The following is a 23719-nucleotide window of genomic DNA, read 5'->3' as shown; positions in this document are numbered from 1 at the left end:
GAGTTTGTTTTGATCACGTGGATGGAGAATGAATGGGAGCCATCATGGTGTATGCTGGGTAGAAATTACATGCAGTTTGTCTTGAACGAATCACCATTCTATGTGAATGGCTTTAATGCATACTCGCTGATGGTCCTTGTCATTGATCCTTCCCACCATCACAAAATTAGCTCAGTCCTTGGAGAGGTTGCTTCGGTAGGACTTACTGTAGGCCAAACTTGGGCTTTCAATGACAGATGTTTGAGGGCTTTGCAAATATCTCCTGGCGTTTATGATAAACAAGTGTTCCAAGCATGAGGAAGAACTATACCTTTCAAATTTGAGACATATAGGGTAGGTGGTTCACATTTATAAAATTGTATTCTTTTCATTTTTGGGCTCTAGATTTCATTGTAAGCGAAGCCAAGTGAAATAAAATTTCACTGATATTGAGTTTGGTCAATAACTGGGACACATATGGAGGCAAAGCACAATATGCAACGTGGGGGTGAAATGCTGGTTTGAATCTCCCCTCCAATGATGCATTCTTCTTTGATCCAACCTTAAAAAATTACTTCAAATCCTATATTAAGGTCTATAGCTCGAACCCCAGGAGGGAGTATGTTATTTGTATAGTAAATATACCTTTTTATTTCACTATCAATTTAATTAGAACTAGTTAGAAATTTCAAGCTACATTACTTTCATTTAATTTCTTCGGTTTATTCTGATTCTTCTCTACTGATGAGTGTGGGATTGGTAATGGAGTTTGTCACAGTCAATTCCATTTGTCAATTGGTGAGAAATTTTTTATCTGGTGTTTCCACTGGTTCTTTTCCCTTTGGTCCCAACAGTTTCCTTGTTTTGTGGTAGGTTTTTTGTAATCTCATGACATACTCTTTTCCCAAAACTCATAAAATTTGAATTTCAAAGAAAAATATAGTTGACTACAGAGATATTCACAGGTACCCTTGTTTCCCTTGATCAAATTATCAATGGCATGTAGTTTGTCTTGAACAGATCACTATTCTATGTGAATGGTTTTAATGCACACTCGCTGATGGTCCTTGCCATTGATCCTTCCACCAGACACAAAATTAACTTAGTCCTTGAAGCGGCTACTTCGGTAGGACTTACTGTAGGCAGAACGTGGGCTTTCAATGAAGGATGTTGGAGGGCTATGAAAATATATCCTCGTGTTTATGATAAACAAGTGTTCCAAGTATGAGGAAGAAGTACACCTTTCAGATTTGAGACATATAGGGTAGGTGGTTCACATTTATAAAATCATATTCTTTTCATTTTCAGGCTATGGATTTTGTCATAAGCGAAGCCAAGAGAAATAAAATTTGACCGATATTGAGTATGGTCAATAACTTGGATGCATATGGAGGCAAAGCACAATATGTAACGTGGGGGTGAAATGCTGGTTTGAATCTCGCCTCCAATGATGCATTCTTCTCTGATCGAACCTTAAAAAAATACTTCAAATCCTATATTAAGGTCTATAACTCGAACCCCATGAGGGAGTAAGTTATTTGAATAATAAATATATTGTTTTCTTTCACTATCAATTTAATTAGAACTGGTTAGAAATTTCAAGCATAATTACTTTTATTTAATTTCTTCGGTCTATTTTGATTCTTGTCTACTGTTGTGTGTGGGATTGGCACTGGAGTTTTTCATAGTCAATTCCATTTGTCAATTGGTGAGCCAGTTTTTATCTGGTGTTTCCACTGGTTCTTTTGCCTTTGGTCCAAGCAATTTCCTTCTTTTGTGGTAGGTTGTTTGTAATCTTGTGACATACTCTTTTCCCAAAACTCATAAAATTTGAATTTTAGAGAAAAATATAGCTGAATACATAGATATTCACACGTATCCTCATTTCCCTTGATCAGGTTATCACAAATCTGAGAGTTGTTATGGAAATATACCAGTTTTATGTTTGAGTTTGTTTTGATCACGCGGATGGAGAATGAATGGGAGCCGTCATGGAGTATGGTGGGAAGAAATGGCATGTTGTTTGTCTTGAACGGATCACCATTCTTTGTGAATGGCTTTAACGCATACTCGCTGATGGTTCTTTTCGTTGATCCTTCCACCCAACACAAAATTAGCTCAGTTTCAAGCTACAAATTTGATTAGAATAGAGTGGAAATTTTAAATAGCAGAGATTTTCAATAATCCAAGATTCATACATGATGTAACGATGACATTTTGAGTTTTTCTCAATACTATATCAATCTAGATTAGTTTTTCCTAATGCTGTATCAATTCAGATCCTCAAATATTCATTTATAATTATGGATTATCTAACTTTTTATATTACCAAATTCTCACCATTTAAAAACATTGTTACAGAATTACATCACTTCCAGACCTGTTAATTTATTTTTGAATCCAGAGAAGCAATAGCTTTTCACTTTGTATAAACTCTTTTTTTATTTGAATTTTATACTTCGACTGGATCTATCTCAATTCGTCAAAGGAATATATATATATATTTTTTGTATATATTCCATGGCTTTAACACTACTACTATGTTATTTTGTCAATTAAATTATTGCAACAACCTATGGAAAAATGAGATAGGAAACTCTGTTACAGGGTATAAGTACAAAGCTTAAATCAATAAATGACAGTTGAAACATGTGGCAGCAAAAAATAAATACATCCACACTATCAAGTACCGATCTTCTTTTATATCTTTGTGCTTTGCATTATTTTACACAAAATGCAAGATTAGAATATCTCTTGTGCCCTAATGCCAACACCAAGGATCTTATATCCTTTGCTCTAATACTTGTTCTGTCTTCTCTTGTTGTGTGAACATACTTCTTTTAACTCGTGATGCATTGTATTGACTGTAGCATCCTCTCCCCATTTGCAAGCTATTTGTGCATCTTTGAACTCTCCTACCAAAGCAATGCACCACAACTTCCCTGTGTATTTTGAGGTAGGTCACACTTATCTGCATAGTGTAGTAATTGTAGTTTTCTTTTTGTAGCATAATTTAGACTGAAGTTATTTAGATATCTGAACCCTCGTCTGTTGACTCCTCTGCAGTATTTATTCGACTCTACAAAGCTTATCAGCGTATTGCCTTGTGGTCACACTATTCACATGCATTGCTTGAAAGAGATGCACGAGCATCTTCAGTAAGTTTCATATGTGGCCTGTTTTGTGTCCTGGCTCACAACCTCTTGTTATGACTTCTAATTGAATGGGTCGACTCGAGCTAATTGTACCTGCTTTCTGTGAACAATGAGTAATTGTGTGCTACTGTAATCCAGTAGAAGTCGTGGGGTAGCCTCTTTGTGTCCATGACCCAGCAATAAATTTCTGTTGGCACCCTTTAATGCAGTCGGTTTTATTTCAAATTTCTCTCTAACAGCGAGGTCTATAGAACAACACTTGTGTCAAAACGAAGCTGTCCTGGCTATCAACTACCTTTCTTTATGATTTAGTTCTTTCATTATACTAAGTATAGTTCTCTATTGAAGGAGGGGAAACTTTGGGCATTCTCCTTAATTGAAGGAGGAGAAACTTTGGGCATTCTCCTTAATTGGTAAAAAAAAATGGAGTGGATTCTCTCTGTTGCTAACGTTGGAAACCTATAGTTGGTGCATGTGTTCTTTATGTGGAACTAATTTCAATTCTTAACTTTATCTTCTTTAGAGCTGAAAAACTATTACATATTATGCGGGGCTATGGTATCCCACATATTTGTTCTATTTATCCCAAATTTTGGCCATAAGCAAACCTATCTCATCTCATAGAACAAGAAAAGAGGTTGTGCCAAAGTGACCTCTTTGTATTGCTAACATGAGAAGAGTATTTCTGTGTGTCTCTCTATTTTCTTCAGCTTAATTTACTTTCTACTAAGACAATGAATCTCAGGGAATTGAAGTGTGCAAAAATAGCATTCATTAACGTGGGGCTATGACATTTCTGTTTTTAACTGTGAAGGAATTCATCCTGGTCATTTGTTGTCCTTAACATAAATATTTAAGGTAGTGAGTGTCTACATTGTTTGACATGCATACCCATACTGTATTTGGTATTTCTTCTTTGAAATAGAATGGAGATGTTAAATACACTGTTCTTTAATGTAACATTTATACCTTTTATTTATTATATATAATTTTGATATATTCTTATTGGTATCTCCATGCATCTTACAAAGTGGTGAAAAATGTGCCATACAGGGATGATTTTACTGATGTGTGTTTTCTTGATACTGATAATTGATGGCAGATGTTCACACTACCGCCGGAGATGCCAAATAAGGGCTCTGTGTTGTAATGAAGTCTTTGACTGTAGGCATTGTCATAATGAGGCCAAAGTATGCTTCTTTTTCTTTACTTCATTTGTAGCTATTTCAAGTTCAACGGTTGTGTTTGGTTTATATACTTGTTAAAATAGAACTAGAAAATTACGTCTCTTCTAATTTCATTTGTGAGGGTATAGTATGGACTGATCTCACATCTGCACAGAATTCAATGGATGTCCATCCACTTGACAAACATGATGTACCACGCCATGAAGTTCGAAAGGTAAGGTTCTATCTTGTTTTCCAGTTAGATGTTATTCATTATGATGTTTATCTTAATGCTCTGGACAATATGTATTCTTTGTAATTAGTAAAGATTTTTTACGTTGTAACATCATAATATGTTCTGAAGGTAGATTTGAAAGATGTAAAGATTTAAATTTTATTCTTCTCAAAAGATAAATGGTCAATTATCTAGCAAATTTTATCTAACTTGCTGGATTACTATATTGCTTTTGTTTATTTATAGTTATTCTCGTATGTTTGCAGTATATTTCTCTTGTTATTTATAGATATTCTTGTATGTATGCAGGTTATCTGTTCACATTGTAGAACTGAACAAGATGTAAGAGCTGAGCCTTTTTAATTTTATGTACCTTTTTCTAGGATGTTGCTACTCTATCCGCTTGAAGGATTGCCACCCTTGTGTGGAAAAAGCAATGCACCACAACTGCCCTGTGTGTTTTGAGGTAGGTCACACTTATCTGCATAGTGTAGTAATTGTAGTTTTCTTTTTATAGCATAATTTAGACTGAAGTTATTTAGATATCTGAACCCTCGTCTGTTGACTCCTCTGTAGTATTTATTCGACTCTACAAAGCTTGTCAGCGTATTGCGTTGTGGTCACACTATTCACATGCATTGCTTGAAAGAGATGCACGAGCATCTTCAGTAAGTTTCATATGTGGCCTGTTTTGTGCCCTGGCTCACAACCTCTTGTTATGACTTCTAATTGAATGGGTCGACTCGAGCTAATTGTAGCTGCTTTCTGTGAACAATGAGTAATTGTGTGCTACTGTAATCCAGTACAAGTCGTGGGGTAGCCTCTTTGTGTCCATGACCCAGCAATAAATTTCTGTTGGCACCCTTTAATGCAGTCGATTTTATTTCAAATTTCTCTCTAACAACGAGGTCTATAGAATAGCACTTGTGTCAAAACGAAGCTGTCCTGGCTATCAACTACCTTTCTTTATGATTTAGTTCTTTCATTATACTAAGTATAGTTGTCTATTGAAGGAGGGGAAACTTTGGGCATTCTCCTTAATTGGTAAAAAAAAATGGAGTGGATTCTCTCTGTTGCTAACATTGGAAACCTATAGTTGGTGCATGTGTTCTTTATGTGGAACTAATTTCAATTCTTAACTTTATCTTCTTTAGAGTTGAAAAATTATTACATATTATGCGGGGCTCTGGTATCCCACATATTTGTTCTATTTATCCCAAATTTTGGCCATAAGTAAGCCTATCTCATCTCATAGAACAAGAAAGGAGGTTGTGCCAAAGTGACCTCTTTGTATTGCTAACATGAGAAGAGTATTTCTGTGTGTCTCTCTATTTTCTTCAGCTTAATTTACTTTCTACTAAGACAATGAATCTCAAGGAATTGAAGTGTGAAAAAATAGCATTCATTAATGTGGGGCTATGACATTTCTGTTTTTAACTGTGAAGGAATTCATCCTGGTCATTTGTTGTCCTTAACATAAATATTTAAGGTAGTGAGTGTCCACATTGTTTGACATGCATACCCATACTGTATTTGGTATTTCTTCTTTGAAATAGAATGGAGATGTTAAATACATTGTTCTTTAATGTAACATTTATACCTTTTATTTATTATATATAATTTTGATATATTCTTATTGGTATCTCCATGCATCTTACAAAGTGGTGAAAAATGTGCCATACAGGGATGATTTTACTGATGTGTGTTTTCTTAATACTGATAATTGATGGCAGATGTTCACACAACCACCGGAGATGCCAAATAAGGGCTCCGTGTTGTAATGAAATCTTTGACTGTAGGCATTGTCATAATGAGGCCAAAGTATGCTTCTTTTTCTTTACTTCATTCATAGCTATTTCAAGTTCAACGGTTGTGTTTGGTTTATATACTTGTTAAAATAGAACTAGAAAATTACGTCTCTTCTAATTTCATTTGTGAGGGTATAATATGGACTAATCTCATATCTGAACAGAATTTAATGGATGTCCATCCACTTAACAGACATGATGTACCGCGCCATGAAGTTCGAAAGGTAAAGTTCTATCTTGTTTTCTAGTTAGATGTTATTCATTATGATGTTTATCTTAATGCTCTGAACAATATGTATTCTTTGCAGTTAGATGTTATTCATTATGATGTTTATCTTAATGCTTTGAACAATATGTATTCTTTATAATTAGTAAAGATTTTTTAGGTTGTAACATCATAATATTTTCTGAAGGTAGATTTGAAAGATGTAAAGCTTTAACTTTTATTCTTCTCAAAAGATAAATGGTCAATTATCTAGCAAATTTTATATTCCCTTCACTCGCCGGACGCAGCCCCTGACACACTGCAGATTTGTTTTGCTGCAGGTTTTTCTCCAGGGCACCAGAGTCCGCCATTGCTGCAGAACGACAGTCAAACTCTCTCCAGGCTTCATCACTCGAGGGCTTTCCGAGTAAGCGAGATCTTCCATGATGACTTTAGAACTGGAAGACCGGGTCCGCTGGTTATTCGGAGCTGGGGTTCCATCCCTAGGCACTTTCCAGGGTTTTGTTTATTTTTCTTTTAGAAAGAGAATTTGGTTCTGTAACAGTTTCATGGTATGAGACCGAGAGTCAAATTAGTCCAGCTCGGCATATATTTTTGAGTTTGCTCCAAGGGTTTAGTTTCTGGCTTCCAAATCGCAAGCTAAGGTCGTGTCGGTATCATTCTAATCTGTAGATGTAATTTCCTTTTTCCTTAAGCTTTAGACTGGACGGTTCTGCGGATTAATTCCAGAGATGGAACTTGTTTTCTCGAATTTATCCAACGAGATCTTTTGAAATGTTTGTGTACCAATCCTGATGATGAATCATTTCTCATGTTTGTGTACCAATCCTGATGATGTATCCGAATTTATCCAGCGAGATCTTTTTGAAATGTTTGTGTACTAATCCTGATGTATCATTTCTCTTATTGCCGGTTAAGGGTTTTGTTTTCCCCATGAGAAGAGTTTATCATAAAACTGTGATGTTGAAATTACCGCTTGCATGCAGTTATTGTTCACTGAATAACTTAGACAGAGCTTCTCCCATTTAGCTGTAAGTCGAGATTCTTACATGTCTCTACTGGTTTGCTAATTCATGTTACATATATTTTATTGCGCAGAGTATTACGTTTGTGGGTATCACGTCTAATACAAGGTTTTCTGGGTTTCTCATTGCTATTACGGAGTTTCACTCTAAATTAATTTATGTCTGTTAATTCAATCTTACTGCAATGTGTTAGAAACCCTTCCACATTAGAAACCCTACACTCCAGGAGGGAGTATGTTATTTGTATAGTAAATATACCTTTTTATTTCACTATCAATTTAATTAGAACTAGTTAGAAATTTCAAGCTACATTACTTTCATTTAATTTCTTCGGTTTATTCTGATTCTTCTCTACTGATGAGTGTGGGATTGGTGATGGAGTTTGTCACAGTCAGTTCCATTTGTCAATTGGTGAGAAAGTTTTTATCTGGTGTTTCCACTGGTTCTTTTCCCTTTGGTCCCAACAGTTTCCTTGTTTTGTGGTAGGTTTTTTGTAATCTCGTGACATACTCTTTTCCTAAAACTCATAAAATTTGAATTTCAGAGCAAAATATAGTTGACTACAGAGATATTCACAGGTACCCTTGTTTCCCTTGATCAAATTATCAATGGCATGTAGTTTGTCTTGAACAGATCACTATTCTATGTGAATGGTTTTAATGCACACTCGCTGATGGTCCTTTCCATTGATCCTTCCATCGGACACAAAATTAACTTAGTCCTTGAAGCGACTACTTCGGTAGGACTTATTTCGTAATCTTAAATCAATTTAAATAATAGAAACGAGACAAACACTAAGCGATGTTATTTTTTGAATAATAACGCTTCGTTTATGAGAAGTTCTCATTTTGCTTAAGATTAAAACATTTAATATCGAGCAACTATATACGTGGAAATCCAAGTTGCACAAAATCAATATATCAATTTCATTTCGAGATGCAGCAAAAGCTTTAATTATGCGAAATAGGGAGATACAAGGGAAGCACATTGAAAACCTTTTCCTTATTGACGCACTTCACACAAATTTAAAAGATTAAAACATTCAACATTATTCGAACTTCATAGCAAATATAATTACTAAAATTAAAAAAACTCTTAACTACAATTCTATTATGTATTCTTGTTAGATGTATGTATGATATAATATAGGAGCTTAAAGCATAAGTATCAAACATTAAGCAACACAATTACAGTAACAAAACTATATCGAGATTCAAATTCCAATCATCATAGCTATGATTAAAATAAATACTATACACGAAACATATATTTGAAATCTAAAATTGTTCTTGAATATTCATTTTCATTGTGATCAGTAACAAAAGATTAGATATAATATAAAATTTAAAAGCATATCCTCGAAAACTTATGTTCTATTAATGTTTTTGAGCAATGTCACATAATTTAGATCCATACAAGATCTTATGCAAAACATTAAGAACCCTGATTTTTAGCGGAAGTCGCTTATATCAGTAATGAAAATGCCCAACAACTCAACTCATTCACTATGATATTCTGGCATCTTCTCTTGAACTATTTGCTCCAACATTCCAGGGAAAATGAGTAAACAAAATAAATTATAATTTGTCTTTTAAACAAATATATTTGGTAAGAGGAAAGCATGTGCAAATGGAACAATTATTTAAGTGAACCTACATTTATGTTTGATGTTTAAAGCAAACATCAAAATCTGGCTACCCAATCATAAAAGTAAATGCGTTTGTCCCAATGGGGACTAGGATTGGGATCTTATGAACTGTAATATGGAAAAAGGTATCTGTAAAATAAAACAAGGAACTACATCGCTCAATTAATTTAGGCGACATTAACATAACTAACAAATCTCAATAATTAAATACTAGTAAACAGAAAAACGAATGTGCCAAGATTTAAGGACACTTACAATATGTGAAGGCATGTACTATAATTATTTAGCTATCAACTGTGTTTCATATCCATGATGTCTTGAACGAATCTCTCCAACATAGCTTTAATGAAATCTTTCATTGGACCTGTTGTAACATGATTTGTTTTGATAATTTAAAATTTGCTGATATAATAGGTTTTAGTATTTTAGAAATAATAAATGGGTCTGCAAGAGCAAATGCGCCCTCAAATGTAAATTTGAGTTTCATTAGCTGGTTGATTTAGTTAATCATGCATTTAAACATGATTAAATGATGTAATAAAGTAAATTAAAACATGGTTTACAAACCACTGAGAATGAATTTTCAAAAAATGAAAGAGGTTTTTGTTGATAACATCCTCATGTACAAAAGCCTCTCTCAGTTTTGTAACATCTATTATGGGTTGGGAGATGAAAATGCATCTTTGAAGGAATATTTTCCAGAAATTTCCCATTTTAGTCACCTTTTTGCAGAGGATAGTGTGACTAAAAAAAGATGAATATTTGGAAACTGGAAGATGTTTTGGTTCATAAGATTCCAGAATACAAAAGCCTATTTCACTTTTCACACAGGTGTCAGGGGTTGGTATATACACTCTCATCATGTTTAGCCTATTTTTCCGACTGTGCAATGTTCTGTTTAAGCCACCTTTTTGCAGAAACTATTGTGGATAATTAGAGACAATTCTTGAGAAACTGAAGGAGTTTTGTGTTCCTAAGGTTCTAAAGTACAATAACCTACTTCATATTTTACTCGGCTATTACATAATCAGAGATACAAATACATCTTCAAAGCCTATTTTTCGGGCTGTGTAAATTCCTTTTTAGACATCTTTTTGCAGAAAGTATTGTGAACAGTTGGAGCCGAATTTTGGGAAACGGAGAGAGGTTTATCTTAATAACATATTCATATATAATAACCTTTCTCAATGTTTACAAAACCATCTCGGACTGAGATATACAAAGGCATGAATGGACCCTATTTTGCAGGATTTCGGGAGGAAAATGCTCAAAGACAATTAGGCCACCTCATCAACTAAGAGTTGCAATTCAATTCGAATTTCTCTTTTTTGTAAACAACAATGCATAATGATAGTGCCAAGTAGATACATTAGTTTTTAATGTCCTATATTTCGGTTCTATTTGTGTAAAATAGTTTAAGATATTTGTAAACAAATCTTGATATTTTTTCAAGATATTTTAGTTTAGAATTTGTATAAATACTTCATTAATTGAAGTAATTGGGGTTGGATTTTGATGCCAAGGCTCTTAAACTATGTAATAGCTTCTCTTGTAGAATTCTAATGAAAGCCTTCTGGCTTCAGTTATGACAGAATTTTGTGTTTCTCGTATGTCTTTCTAGTGTTTTCATAACTTGTTTCTACATATGTTCAAAGCAATTGTAGGAAGGTCTAGGTAAGCTAGATTAAGTCTTAATCTCCTTGTAATTCCCTGCAAAATCATAACCTTTAGAAAGAGATTAGCTTATTAGACTATCTGTCTGAAATAGCTCCTCTTGGAATCGGTTTCACTTTGGCCTTCTGTTAACTTTGAATATGTTTTTGTTGGGCTGTAGAAATCTTCTACACGCATCTAAATTTCCCTAGTTGTTAAGTAGTTAGTTTGACTGCTCAATTATTAGGAATCTCCTTACATTCTTCTACCATAATTCTTGAAAAAGATGAGTCATTCTGTCAGGCTAAAAGTTGACACTTTCAGAAGGGACCCTGTGAGAGAGGCCTTTAATCACGATTAGGGATTATCATTGATCGCCAACCATCCCCATTAAAACCATAAATCTGGCCATTGTGCTTCAAAGGTTGTTGTTCAGTGACAGGTGAACAACGTTAAACAAAGCCTCGTAACAACTAAGGGAGACCCCTTTGGTTCAAGGGTCAGCTTGAACCTAAAGGCTGGTTGAGTTGGTTTCCTGGCATAATTTTTTCAACCAAGGACTACCTATGTGAAACAGGTACAACAGGACCTATTATAATCTTTAGCTTAACATGTTCATTGAATATTTGCTTCTCACTCTCTATAGCCCCTTTTCGTAAATGAGCAGCTAAGACAAACTTCTCTTCATTAATACTAACAAAAGTAATTAGGCATTTGCTAATTTCTTCTGTAGTAAAATTAGTTATATCATCAAACTCTCTTTCCCTTGACTCTTTTAGAATTTTCAATTCCACTATTAGTGTATCTTTTGTGATTAATTTAGAATCGTGTATGATGCGTGGAATATTTAGATCTTCAATAATTTGCACCACCTTTAGAACACATCACCTCTTCTATTCTTGATCCAAAATGGATCCTAAAAACCCTCTAAGTCTTCAAAATTAAAAACTATCGCAAAAGGATGAATTTATAAAAATGGCGGATTACACTATCGGGCCTGAAAAACATGAAGAAATGGCCAAAAATAGAGTTATCAGAGGCTTGGACAGTGATGCACAGGAGCTGTTGGATATGGCCGATCAACGGTCCAGATCTGATCGGCATATCGCAATCGGCAATGGCAAGCGGAGGCTATCAGAGGCTACCACATAAATGTTGCGACATCGATCAAAATACAATGGAGCAAAATACAATGGAGCACTTATACAAAGGCCCGGGGACTATGCGATGTGCGATTGCGATATCGCAATATTGCATCGGAGAAACACAAAGGAGTGGGGTCGATAACAAATGCGACTGCGATAGCCGGACCCGATAGGATTATGGATGAAATTTAATATATTTTGAGTTCTGGGAAAAGTGCTTTTTATTTGTATTTCGCATTTTCGTTAAATAAACGAAATACAAAGGGAATGCGCCCGATGCGATGAATCCGGACCCGAAAGGGTTTATAAATGCAAATGTATATTATTTGAAGTTCGCCATAAAGCCATTCGACGGTATTTTCAGTGTTTTATTGTATTTTTACAAATACAAAGGAAATGCGAATTGGGCGATATAACGGACCCGAAAGGATTTTTATACGCAGCGAGATGTGTTTTGAGTTCTGAAACGAGCGGAATTTCGGGCGGGCCTTAGGTGGTAAGTGGTATTGGTCGGGCTCCGCCCGAGCCCATACACTGGCCGCCACGTGGCTAGGCGCCGGAGAGAGAAAACCACCCTTTTCAGGCGGGTAACCTCCACGCGCATAAGCCACCCGAAATTGATAATAACCGTTGGATCAGCGATGACTTGCGATAGCGCCCAAAGGCGGATGAGAAAGGAATCTAGGGCGGATTCAATAATTTTTGAAGTCTGATAAACGACAGATTGGTGGATTTTCCCGTGTTTTAGTGTATTTCTCTCTGTAAACAGAGAATGACCATTTTGAGGATTTTAAAGGCGCCGATGGTCCTTCCATTACAGAACAGGTGGCCACCATACCTGAAGATGTTTAGCAATGATTGCTAACGCTAAGAGGGAGATTTAAGCGAACAGAGGCTGAGAGCCAGAAAGCCTAGAAGAGGAAATGAACAAACATTGCTGATTGGATTTAAAGCCACAAAATGATAGAGACAAAGACAAGCAGTGCTGAGACATAGAGAAAACAGAGACAGAGAGCGAGTCTGTGTACTCAGAGAGACTTGAGGGATTCAAGTAAACTCCTGATGTTTTGTATATGTGTGTTGAGACTCAAGTTGAGCTCACTTTTGTAAACTTTGCTCTTGAAGACATAATAGAGAGGTCACCACTGAAGGCTGGACCAGGAGACGTAGCTCAGGAGTTTTGGGTGAACTCCATATTAAACTTGTTGTGTTATGTGTGTTTGTCTATTATGCTTCTTTAACTGCTTCCTTATCTATGTTATTCACAATCTTATTGATCCATTACACTAAGTAATATAGGCAAATCCATGCACATGAGTCTGTAATACCTTAAAGTAATATAAGATCTCATTTTCAGATCAAGTGGTATCAGAGCTTTAGGTTTGCTAAGGTTAGACAAGCTTGTGCTGGATTGTTGAATGCTGACTAGGTCAAAGCTCAAACTAGGAGAAGGAGAACTTGTTGAGGCCAATCCAGAAATTGGAAGAGTCAATTCTAGGAGGAGAATGGCAGAACAAATCCCATTGGAATCAGAATCTCAGTTCATGGACAATTCATGACCATGAGAGCCATGGTAGAAGAGATGTATCGAGAATTCAAGAAGGGTCGAGGTGAAAGCACTTCGACACCCAAGCAAGACAAGGGAGCAGAGGAACCTTCTCTAGATGCCCCAGAGGGCAAAGGGAAAGGGGAAAGCTCCCTCCATCATCTCCTTCACCATCACCTCCATCATCCTCATCTCTTAGCCTTGAAAAGAAAAATAAGAAAACATCTGTGATTAAATTAGATGTAAAGTTTGATTTGCCAATCTATGATGGAGAATTAAATGCAGAAAAGCTAGATAACTGGGTTAGACAGATTGATGTATATTGCAGGGTGCAGAACATTGATTCAGAAAGGAGAAAGATTCAACTGGCTAGCCTTCGCCTTGGAGGAACTGCACTAGTGTGGTGGGAAGTAAAGACACAAGCTGATTTGAAGAAGCATGGTAAAAATCTTTCTACCTGGAATGAATTTGTTTCTACCATTAAAAAACAATTCTATCCACTAGATTATATGCAGCAAGCAATGATAAGTTGGCAAACTCTTCGCCAATTAAAAGGGTAAAGTGTACAAAGCTATACCCAGGAATTTAGAAAAAGAGCTTTAATACTAGGAATTTCTCTAGACTCACCTAAAACTTTGCTGAAGTATATAGGTGGTCTGCATAACTATTTGAGGCACACCATTCTCATGTTTAACCACACTAGCCTAGATGATCTATCAGTTCAGGCTACACATCTAGAGGTTAGAGGCAAGAATGTGAACCCAAAGATTGGGGGATGATCAAAACCCTCTGCAAGCAAGAACAAGGAAAAGAAGAAGCTGAAATGGAAAGAGAGGAAGGCAAATGTTATACAGAAAGACAAACCTTCATGCACTCACTGCAAGAAGGAGGGGCACGATGATGAACACTGCTAGTCTTTGGATCTGGAGCTGAAACCCAAGAAGTTTGGTGGTAAGAAGAAGAAGACTGTTGCTGCTATTCAGAAAGACTTGGGGTCAGACTCAGGTGATGAAACAACAGTCACAACTACAGGTATAAAAGGTAAAAATTCTGAAGCATCTACAAGTAATTCTGCTCAATCTATTGATAATGAAGATAATGAGAGGAAAAGTCATGAGCTTTTTCATATTAGAGTTATTTCCAAGCACCAAAAGATTGATACTTTATTTGATAGTGGTTCACAAGTAAACTTGATTTTTGAAACCATTGCAAAGAAGTTGGGCTTACTAACAACACCTCACAAGAAGCCATATCCATTAGGTTGGGTATGTGATAAAGAAAAACTACAAGTGACTAGACAATGTAAACTTAGGTTTGCTATTGGAACAACATTTGTAGATGAGGTTGAGTTAGATATAGTTCCCTTGGATATATGTGGTATTGTTTTAGGAAGTCCTTACTTGTATGATAGAAAAGCCATTTTCTATAGCGCTGAAAATGAGTATCAACTCACTAAAGATGGAACAGAATACATTGTAAGAGCTCATAAACTCAAAAATAATTACACTCTCATAAACTCAGGGCAGATGAAAAGAATTGTAAATTCATGCAAGTAATTTTTACTAATGGTTGTAAAGGAAGAGAACCCTGATAAAACCAATGTATTTGAAGGCTGTGATGCTAAACAGAAAGCTGATTTAGAAAAATTTGTTTCAAAATATGATATCATATTTCAAGAACCTAAAGATCTGCCACCCAAAAGGGAAATAGTACAAGATATTCATTTGCAACAAGATGCTCCATTGCCTAACATCGGAATGTACAGGTTATCCGCTTTAGAGAATGCAGAGATCAAGAAATAGGTACAGGAGCTGCTCGATAAAGGGTTCATAAGACCAAGCACATCACCATGCGGATCTCCAATCGTGTTGGTGAGGAAGAAAGATGGTTCATGGAGGATGTGCATTGATTACAGAGCATTGAATAAAATAACGATCAAGAATCGTTATCCTCTTCCTCGCATTGATGATCTATTAGTTCAGCTGAAAGAAGCAGTTTACTTTTCCAAGTTAGACTTGCGTAGTGGCTACCATCAGGTCAGAGTTGCAGAACAAGATGCATGGAAGACTGCTTTCAAAACAAATCAAGGGTTGTATGAATGGCTAGTTATGCCTTTTGGCTTAACTAATGCTCCTGCCACTTTCATGAGAGTTATGAATGATGTACTCCGACCTTTTATTGATGATTTTGTAATTGTATATTTAGATGACATTCTTGTTTTCAGCAATACATGGGAATAACATTTGAAGCATGTAAAGCAGACTTTAGATGTTTTGAAAAGAGAAAATCTCTATGTGAAGCTATTAAAATGTGAATTTGGCAAAACATCTTTAAATTATTTGGGTCATATTGTAGGGGGTGGTGAATTGAAGATAGATCCCTCTAAGGTTGAAGTCATTGTGAACTAGCCTAAACCCAAATCTGCTACAGAAGTTAGGAGTTTCCTAGGAGCAACACAATATTGGAGAAAGTTTATTGCTAACTTTTTCTTGATTGCAGCTCCCTTACATGCTTTAACAGGATTGAACAAAGTGTTTCAGTGGGGAGGCAAACAGCAGAAAGCCTTTGACACCTTGAAAGAAAAAATTAGTACAACACCAGTACTAGCACTGCCAGATCTTCAACGACCATTTGAGATTGAAACAGATGCCAGTGACTATGCCATGGGAGCAGTGTTGATGCAACATGGTAAACCCATATGTTATCATTATGCATTAGTACAGAGTGTGCAAAAGTGGAAACTTTACCTAATGGGTAAAGAAACAATTATACATACAAATCATCAACCACTTCAACATTTACACTCACAAACTAAATTGCAACAATCAAGACACTATAGGTGGATGGGTTTTCTACAACAGTTTCATCTTGTCATCAAGTATAAGAAAGGCATACACAATAAGGTTGCAGATATGTTATCAAGACCAATCATAAATGCATCTACTATACTTAAGCATAACTCTGTATTGCATGAAAGCTACATTGAACAATATGCTCAAGATGTAGATTTTAAAGATGTATATGAAACTTTAATTCATGGAAAACAAGTAGAAGAATAGGATTATCGTGTTAAGGACCAACTCTTATATCATTTGGGAAAGTTATGCATTCCTCAAACTGAAAGCGTTAACATAATCTGAGAAGTACATACTTCTCTAATATCAGGTCATTTTGGTGTAAGTAAAACAGTTTCACAGCTGCAAAGGTTCTGTTATTGGTCAAGAATGCATGAAGCAGTTTCTAGATATATTAAAGGGTGTACCATGTGTGCTAAAAGCAAGCCCAACAATAGAAAATTAGGCTTGTACACTCCACTTCCAGTCCCTTCTTGTCCTTGGGAAAGTGTTTCCATGGACTTTGTTGGGGGATTGCCAAAATCTAGAAAAGGTCATGATTATTTATATGTTATTGTGGATAGGTTCAACAAAATGTGTATTTTAATACCTTGTAACAAGCAGATTAATCGAGCCCTAGCCGCGCGCTGCTCTGCACAGCGGAGTCGCATCAGAGCCACAGCCGCCATCGATCGACGCAGCCATGAGCGGTCCAGGGGGCGGGGAGGCCGCTCCCACCCCTCCAATCTCATCTGCAGAAGATTTTAGTAGCCTGTTAAAACAGCAAGGGAAGAAATGCAAATCTTCAGAGGCGCCGAAGTTCATCAAGAAACTGGAAGAGATTCCAGAGATTGCTCTCCCAGAGGAACAATCGATCAAAATCGCTCTGGCTCTGGCTGACAGAGGCCTAGTAGGGCAGTTTATGGGCCGCTGGCCATCTACAAAAATCACGGACGAATGGATTCAGAGGAACTGGAGACCTCAGCTAAAAAACAATGTGATCTGTTATGCTGTGGGACGAGGCTACTTCATTTTTGAGTTTACAACCAAAGAAGATCAGGATTTGGTGTTCAGAAACGGGCCGTATTTTATGGGAAATCAAGGTCTGTACCTAAATAAATGGAGCCCCGACTTCGACCCCTCCGTAGATGTCCCTAAGGAGGCGCCGGTCTGGGTTCGCCTCCCTAACCTCCCGATACGTTGCTGGAGCTATCAATCCCTGCAGAAGATCGGAAATGGGCTGGGTCGTTTCATTGATAAAGCTGATCATAAGGGCCAATATACCTGCGCCAGAATCTGCGTGGAAGTCGATCTGGAAGCCGGTCTGCCCGAAGCGGTCAAGCTCTCAGTAGGAGAATGGCAGCACTATCAGAAGCTGGATTACGAGCAGTTGCCGTTCAAATGCCGAACCTGTCATGAGCATGGACATTTCCAGCGTGACTGCCCAAAAGCTTCAACAGGGACCACGGTTGAAGAGGAAGGATGGAAAGAAATTAAAAAGGGAAAGGCTGTCCCAAAGCCCCCGGGGCAGAATTCCTCTGCATCGTTGGGGAAACCTCAATCTAATCCAAAGCCCAATGCTGATTTCAAAGATTGCCCCTCCTCAGGAGAACAGGTGGAGACCATGGAGACTCAAGAGGAAACTGGAAATAAGTCAAAGCAAGTGAAAGATATTGAAGGCGAATCATCGGCTCCTCCAGTTGATGATGGTCAGCAGGGGAAAGAAGGAAATGAAGAGCATATCAGCCTCGCCTCCGAATCAGAGGAGGACTCGGAGGAGAGAGATTCTGAAACAGATAACTCGCAAGTCACTCCTATTAAATCGACAAGGGGCCGGAAATCCAAGAAGAAACAGCGGGAGGAAAAAACTTATCTAGATGTCCTCCAAGGTTCTCAAAAAACCCTCAAAGGAATGATGAATACGAGATCTGGGCGCAAGAGTAACAGGGCTCCAAAAGGAGCCTCAACCCCCCAAATCAGTAAATAATGAAATACGTCTCCTGGAACTGTAGAGGATTAGGCAGCAGGTTGAAATAGGAAGCCGTCAAAGACACAATGAGAATATATGCGCCTGAAATCCTTCTCATCCAGGAGACTAAGCTGGAGGAACCCCCTCTCCTCCAATCCAGTGAAGTATTTTGGCAAAAAGGTCAAGGAAGAGCGGTAAGTGCAAGAGGTGCTTCTGGTGGAATAGCCACCTTCTGGAACAGCTCCATTTATGATCTCATTCAAGAAAAAAGCAGCCCCCATTGGCTTTTCACTCAGCTCCTTCACAAAGATTCTGGTCAACAAGTAAGTATGTTTAATTTATATGCTCCCGTTTTGCCAGGGGAATTTTTTTTTTGTTGGAACTCGCTTCAATCTTTTCTTTCAGAACAAAATCCAGGAAATATTATCATTGCAGGGGATCTGAATGTCACCCTTGCTCTTGATGAGAAAAAGGGAGGCTCCATTGTCAGGGACCCTGCTAGAGAATGGGTTGAAGATATTATGCTGGGTTGGGACCTGGAGGATATAAAACCTACTTCAGGCAAATTCACCTGGTCCAACAAAAGATTAGCCCCAAATCATATAGCTGCCCGTTTGGACAGATTCCTTGTCCATTCATCCTTCCTGACTTGCGGTCTAATGGCCACTTCTAAAATTCTTCCAAATCTCATTTCTGACCACAAGCCCATCCTCCTTGAGCTTTCACTGGATGGCAATTTAGGTCCCATTCCATTCAGGTTCAGCCCATTGTGGATACAGCAAGAATGATTTCAAGATGTTGTTTCGGATGCCTGGAATAGGCCTGTCCATGGCTCCCCTTTCTATGTGTGGGAAGAGAAAATTAGAGTTTTAAAAAGAAGCCTTAAGGAGTGGGCAAAAAGAATGGAAACACCTACTGCCAAAAGAAAAGAATCTCTCAACAACCTTGCTGCCCATCAAACAACAATGGAGAATAGTCCTATATCTCAAAATCTCCTTCAAAAAGAAGTCGAGCTGCAAAAAAAGGTTCACAAATCTAGCAGGGAGGAGGAAGAATTTTGGAGACAGAAATCTAGAAATTTATGGTTAAAGTCCGGAGATAGGAACACCAGCTTCTTTCACAAGCAAGCCGAAGCCAGAAAGCACTTCAAAACAGTTTCTGAGATTCAATACCAAAACACAGTTATAAAGGATTTTGATGGCATTAAGAGAGCTACTTACTCATTCTTCAAAGATCTTTATTCGGCTCCTGAAGAAAACCCTATAGATCCCCAGGCCTATTCGATGGATTTAATTCCCAATAGCGTTAAGGATTCGGATAACGCCATGCTGACTGCTCCGATCAGCTTGGATGAAATTAAGCATATTCTGGACTCTATGGAGCCTGATAAAGCCCCAGGTCCTGATGGGTTCACTGTCAGGTTTTTCTTGGCTTGCTGGTCGACAATCAATAAGGATTTACTGAGAATGGTCAGAAAATCCCAGAATTGTGCAAAGCTGGGCGGTGGCATCAATTCGGCATTCCTAGCATTGATCCCAAAGGAGAAAGGCGCTTCCGACTTTAGCAGATTTAGGCCCATATCATTGTGCAACTCTAGCTGCAAGTTGGTCTCCAAAATAATTGCCAACAGATTAAAGAATATTTTGCCAGCCATCATCCCTGAAAATCAAGGTGGATTCATAAAAGGAAGAAAGATTTTGGATAACATTGTGCTGGTGCAAGAAGCTGTCCATTCAAGTTGTCAAAGAAAAGAGAAAGGTATGGTTATAAAGCTCGATCTGGCTAATGCTTTCGATAGGGTAAGACATGATTTTTTGTTTAATGTAATGAAGAATCTAGGTTTCTCATCCGCCTTCATAAACTGGGTGAAAGCCTGTATTGCCTCGCCATGGATCGCACCTCTGGTCAATGGCCGCTCAACTGACTTCTTCCAAGCCTCTAGAGGCCTCAGACAAGGCTGTCCCTTGTCTCCTCTCCTTTATGCTATTCAGGCCTCGGTTCTCAGTTTCCAGCTTGATCACAATCAGAAGACTCAAATTCTTCCTGGCCTTAGAACGACTCAGAGGGTAAAGGATATCAACCATGCACAGTTTGTAGATGACACTTTGCTGCTTGGAGGAGCCAGCCTAATCTCTGCCAGATCCTTCAAGAAAGAGCTGGACATTTACAAATCGATCTCAGGAAGCAAAATTAACTATTGGAAATGCTCAATCTATGGCTGGAACTGCACGACTAAGGAGCTGTCTGACATTGCAAGGCTTCTAGAAATGGATGGAAATCGTAATTGGGAGTCTTTTAAATACCTCGGGATCCCAATCTTCAAATCCAAACCCAAACTAACCCATTGGATGCCGCTGCTTGATAAGTTAAAGAACAGAATCCAATCTTGGGGTGCCTCATGGCTGAATAATGCAGGGAAAGTCATACTGATGAAGTCAGTCCTTATAAGTATGCCGCTTTACCAAAACTCAGTTCTCCTCGCCCCCAAATCCTTTCTCAGCAAAATGGACAGTTTGTTGAGAAGGTTTCTATGGGAAGGTGGGAACAACAACGACAGAAGGATCCACTTAGTGAACTGGGAGACCATCAAGAAACCTCTGCTGGAAGGCGGCCTCCATCTTCGTAACTTGGCTGCTCAAAACCTTGCTTTGGGAACCAAGATCTTGTGGAATTTAGTTTCCGGTAAATCTAGTTGGAGCAAAAGAGTCATCTGGAAGAAATACTACCAAGGACAGCGCTTGAGATGCCTGGATAAGCCTCCAAGAACCTTAAAAGGATCTCCAATCTTCAATCTCTGCAGTCATGCTATGGAGCAATTCAGCCAGCAACTTTACTGGATCCCAGGTAATGGGAGAAAAATTAAAATCTGGGAAGATTCAATTCTGGGAGACCAACCTTTGATTCAAGTGGAGGGGCTTGCAAATATCAGAGCTTGGCTTCAGTCCGCCAACTTGCACACCTTGTGGGACATTTCCACCTGGAAGAACGATCCTGATAGGCTCTGGGATTGTTGGAATTTGGGAGAGATTCCTCATATGTTGCAGGGGGAAGCTTCACTACTGCTGGATCTGCTCCAAGGCAAGTCTCCCTCAAAGGCCAACTCTAAAGACAAAAGAGGCTGGGGCTCCCTCTCAGGCTCTTACACAGCTGCCGAAGGTTACAAAAGAATTATGGCTGTCCCTTATGCCCCTCCTAACCCAGCAATATGGAAATTTATATGGGATTTCCCCTCTCTCCCCAAAATTGACTTTTTCTGTTGGACTGTTGCGCACAATAGCATCCTCACCAGAGACAATTTGAGAAGAAGAGGGATGGAAGGGCCCTCCAGATGTCCCCTTTGTTTGGCTGCTGAAGAAAATGTCAATCATCTGCTGTTGATCTGCCCCTTTGCTCAGGTAGTATGGAGGGGAGTTCTGAGGTTAAACCATGCAAATTTTGTTCTTCCAGAAAGCATCTCTAACCTATTCCGAACCTGGGTCATTCTATCTCCCTTTTGCCTCAAAAAAAAAAGTCTTCTCAAAATAAGCTGGATGTGGATCCCTAAGTTTATATGCTGGAAGCTGTGGTTGGAGAGAAATAATAGGATTTTCAGAGGAGAAAGCTGCAACCCTACACGGGTAATTTCTAAAATCAAAGCTATGTTAGGCGAGACTTTGGAGGCTAATTCTACTTCCAGGAATGAATTGAAGTTGGTCAAAGAAGAGGAGCAATGGCTCCAAGACCTGGTTCCGAATTTGAACGAAAGATCCACACCTTCTGCTCCTATCCACGCCAACTGGGAGATCAGACTGGAGGAACAGGAGTTTATAAAGTGGAGATCAACCTTAGGTGAATACTGTTTGTTCTTTGATGGGGCTTCTAAAGGAAACCCTGGGGTGGCAGGCAGTGGTGGGGTTCTCTTGAAACCTGGAGGAGCAACAGAATTTCGATTCCACTGGGGCCTGGGCACCGAAACCAATAATAGAGCAGAGGCTCTAGCACTGTGGCAAGGGCTGAACCTGGCAATTAATCGAAACATCCTCTCTCTCTGTGTTTTTGGAGATTCTAGGCTCATCATCCAGGCAATGTCCTCGCATAAGACTCCTCATCAGATCCATTTGGCCACTGTTATCAACAAAATTCAACTCTTTCTGCCCAAGTTCAGGAAAATCTCCTTCTATCACATTTTAAGGGGGCTCAACTCTGAAGCAGATTTAGAGGCCAACCTTGGCTCCCTCTGCAACCGAAGAGCACTGGTGGTTAATTCGAGGGAATCCATCTGTCCTATTCCATAAGGTTCTTGCTATTCGATCTGCTGTTTCTGATCCAATGGTTATTTCGATGCTCTGCCCTCCTCTGCTTCTTGGGTCTTTGCTTTTAAGAAGTCTTGATTTCAGGTCAGACATCCCTCTTATCAATACCCCTATCTTCTGTCAAATCTCCTCTAGCGGATTCAAATCTCCTCTAAAGTCATCTCAGATCCAGCCCTGAACCTACCCGGCACCAGAACATTGATTTCCGCTCATATCTGAACACCCTCAAAGCTCTTAATCCCCTAATGGAGGCACTCGTTCTGTAGTTTCAAGAAACGCATTTCTGTGCGATGAAGATCCTCAAGCCATCTGTATTTCTGTGCGATGAAGATTCTCTTAAGCTCGATTCTCCTTTGCTAGCTGGTACAGGGATGGTCCAAAGAAGTCCATTGACATCAGTCGTTACAGCGTTCATAGCCGGGCAGCTCCTTCACCTATGCGGATTCCTCTCTTATCAAATCATCTAATGCTTCTATAATGAATCGCCTGTTGTGTTAATTCTTGTTCTCGGCGTTAGTATTGACAGAACAGTTCCTTTGCTAGCTGGTACAGGGATGGTCCAAAGAAGTCCGATGACCTCAGTCGTTACAGCGTTCATAGCCGGGCAGCTCCTTCATCTTTGCGGATTCCTCTCTTATCAAATCAACTAATGCTACTGTAATGAACCGCCTGTTGTGTTAATTTCTGTTCTCGGCGTTAGATTGACAGAATAGTTATGAACTCTCTCCTTTTGACAAGCTGAAATGTAAATGCTAGCGGCAGGCTTTTTGCCGCCATAAATAAAATCTATAACCGTTAATGTCAAAAAAAAAAAACAAGCAGATTACAGCTGAACAAACAACAAAGTTGTTCTTTCAGCATGTATGGGTTCATTTTGGGTTACCCACTTCTATTGTATCTGATCAAGATTCCCGATTTGTTGGGAAGTTTTGGTCAAGTCTATGGGAGTTGATGGACACCAGATTGAAGAAGAGCACAATATTTCATCCACAAACAGATGGCCAAACAGAGGAGGTCAACAAGATAGTGATCCAGTTG

The 23719-nt window shown here is 38.4% G+C and overlaps 1 protein-coding gene across 5 annotated transcripts in view; it reads left to right on the top strand.

The window, feature by feature from the left end:
- The first annotated feature begins 454 nt into the window (after positions 1–454).
- LOC149158605 (E3 ubiquitin-protein ligase RZFP34-like) overlaps positions 455–23719 on the top strand; it is a 63450-nt gene continuing 40185 nt past the window's right edge. The window contains exons 1-8 of one of the 5 annotated variants that reach the window (XR_016261710.1): positions 789–2935; positions 3046–3137; positions 4237–4324; positions 4476–4535; positions 4845–5001; positions 5112–6356; positions 6537–6567; positions 6890–8292. Coding sequence is in view for 1 of the 5 variants with exons in the window: in XM_089436268.1 (XP_089292394.1) it covers positions 2906–2935; positions 3046–3137; positions 4237–4324; positions 4476–4535; positions 4845–4898 (324 nt within the window). In the remaining 4 variants the exon portion in view is untranslated. The other 4 variants (XR_016261709.1, XR_016261708.1, XR_016261711.1 and 1 more) reach the window with 4 other exon arrangements.

This window comes from Pinus tabuliformis, chromosome 5_2, assembly GCF_031772625.1.
Source record: "Pinus tabuliformis cultivar Carrire ecotype Pingquan chromosome 5_2, CPIR1, whole genome shotgun sequence".
NCBI lineage: Eukaryota > Viridiplantae > Streptophyta > Pinopsida > Pinales > Pinaceae > Pinus > Pinus tabuliformis.
The sequence above is the reverse complement of the archived record's forward strand: the minus strand, read 5'-3'. Positions and strand labels throughout refer to the sequence as shown.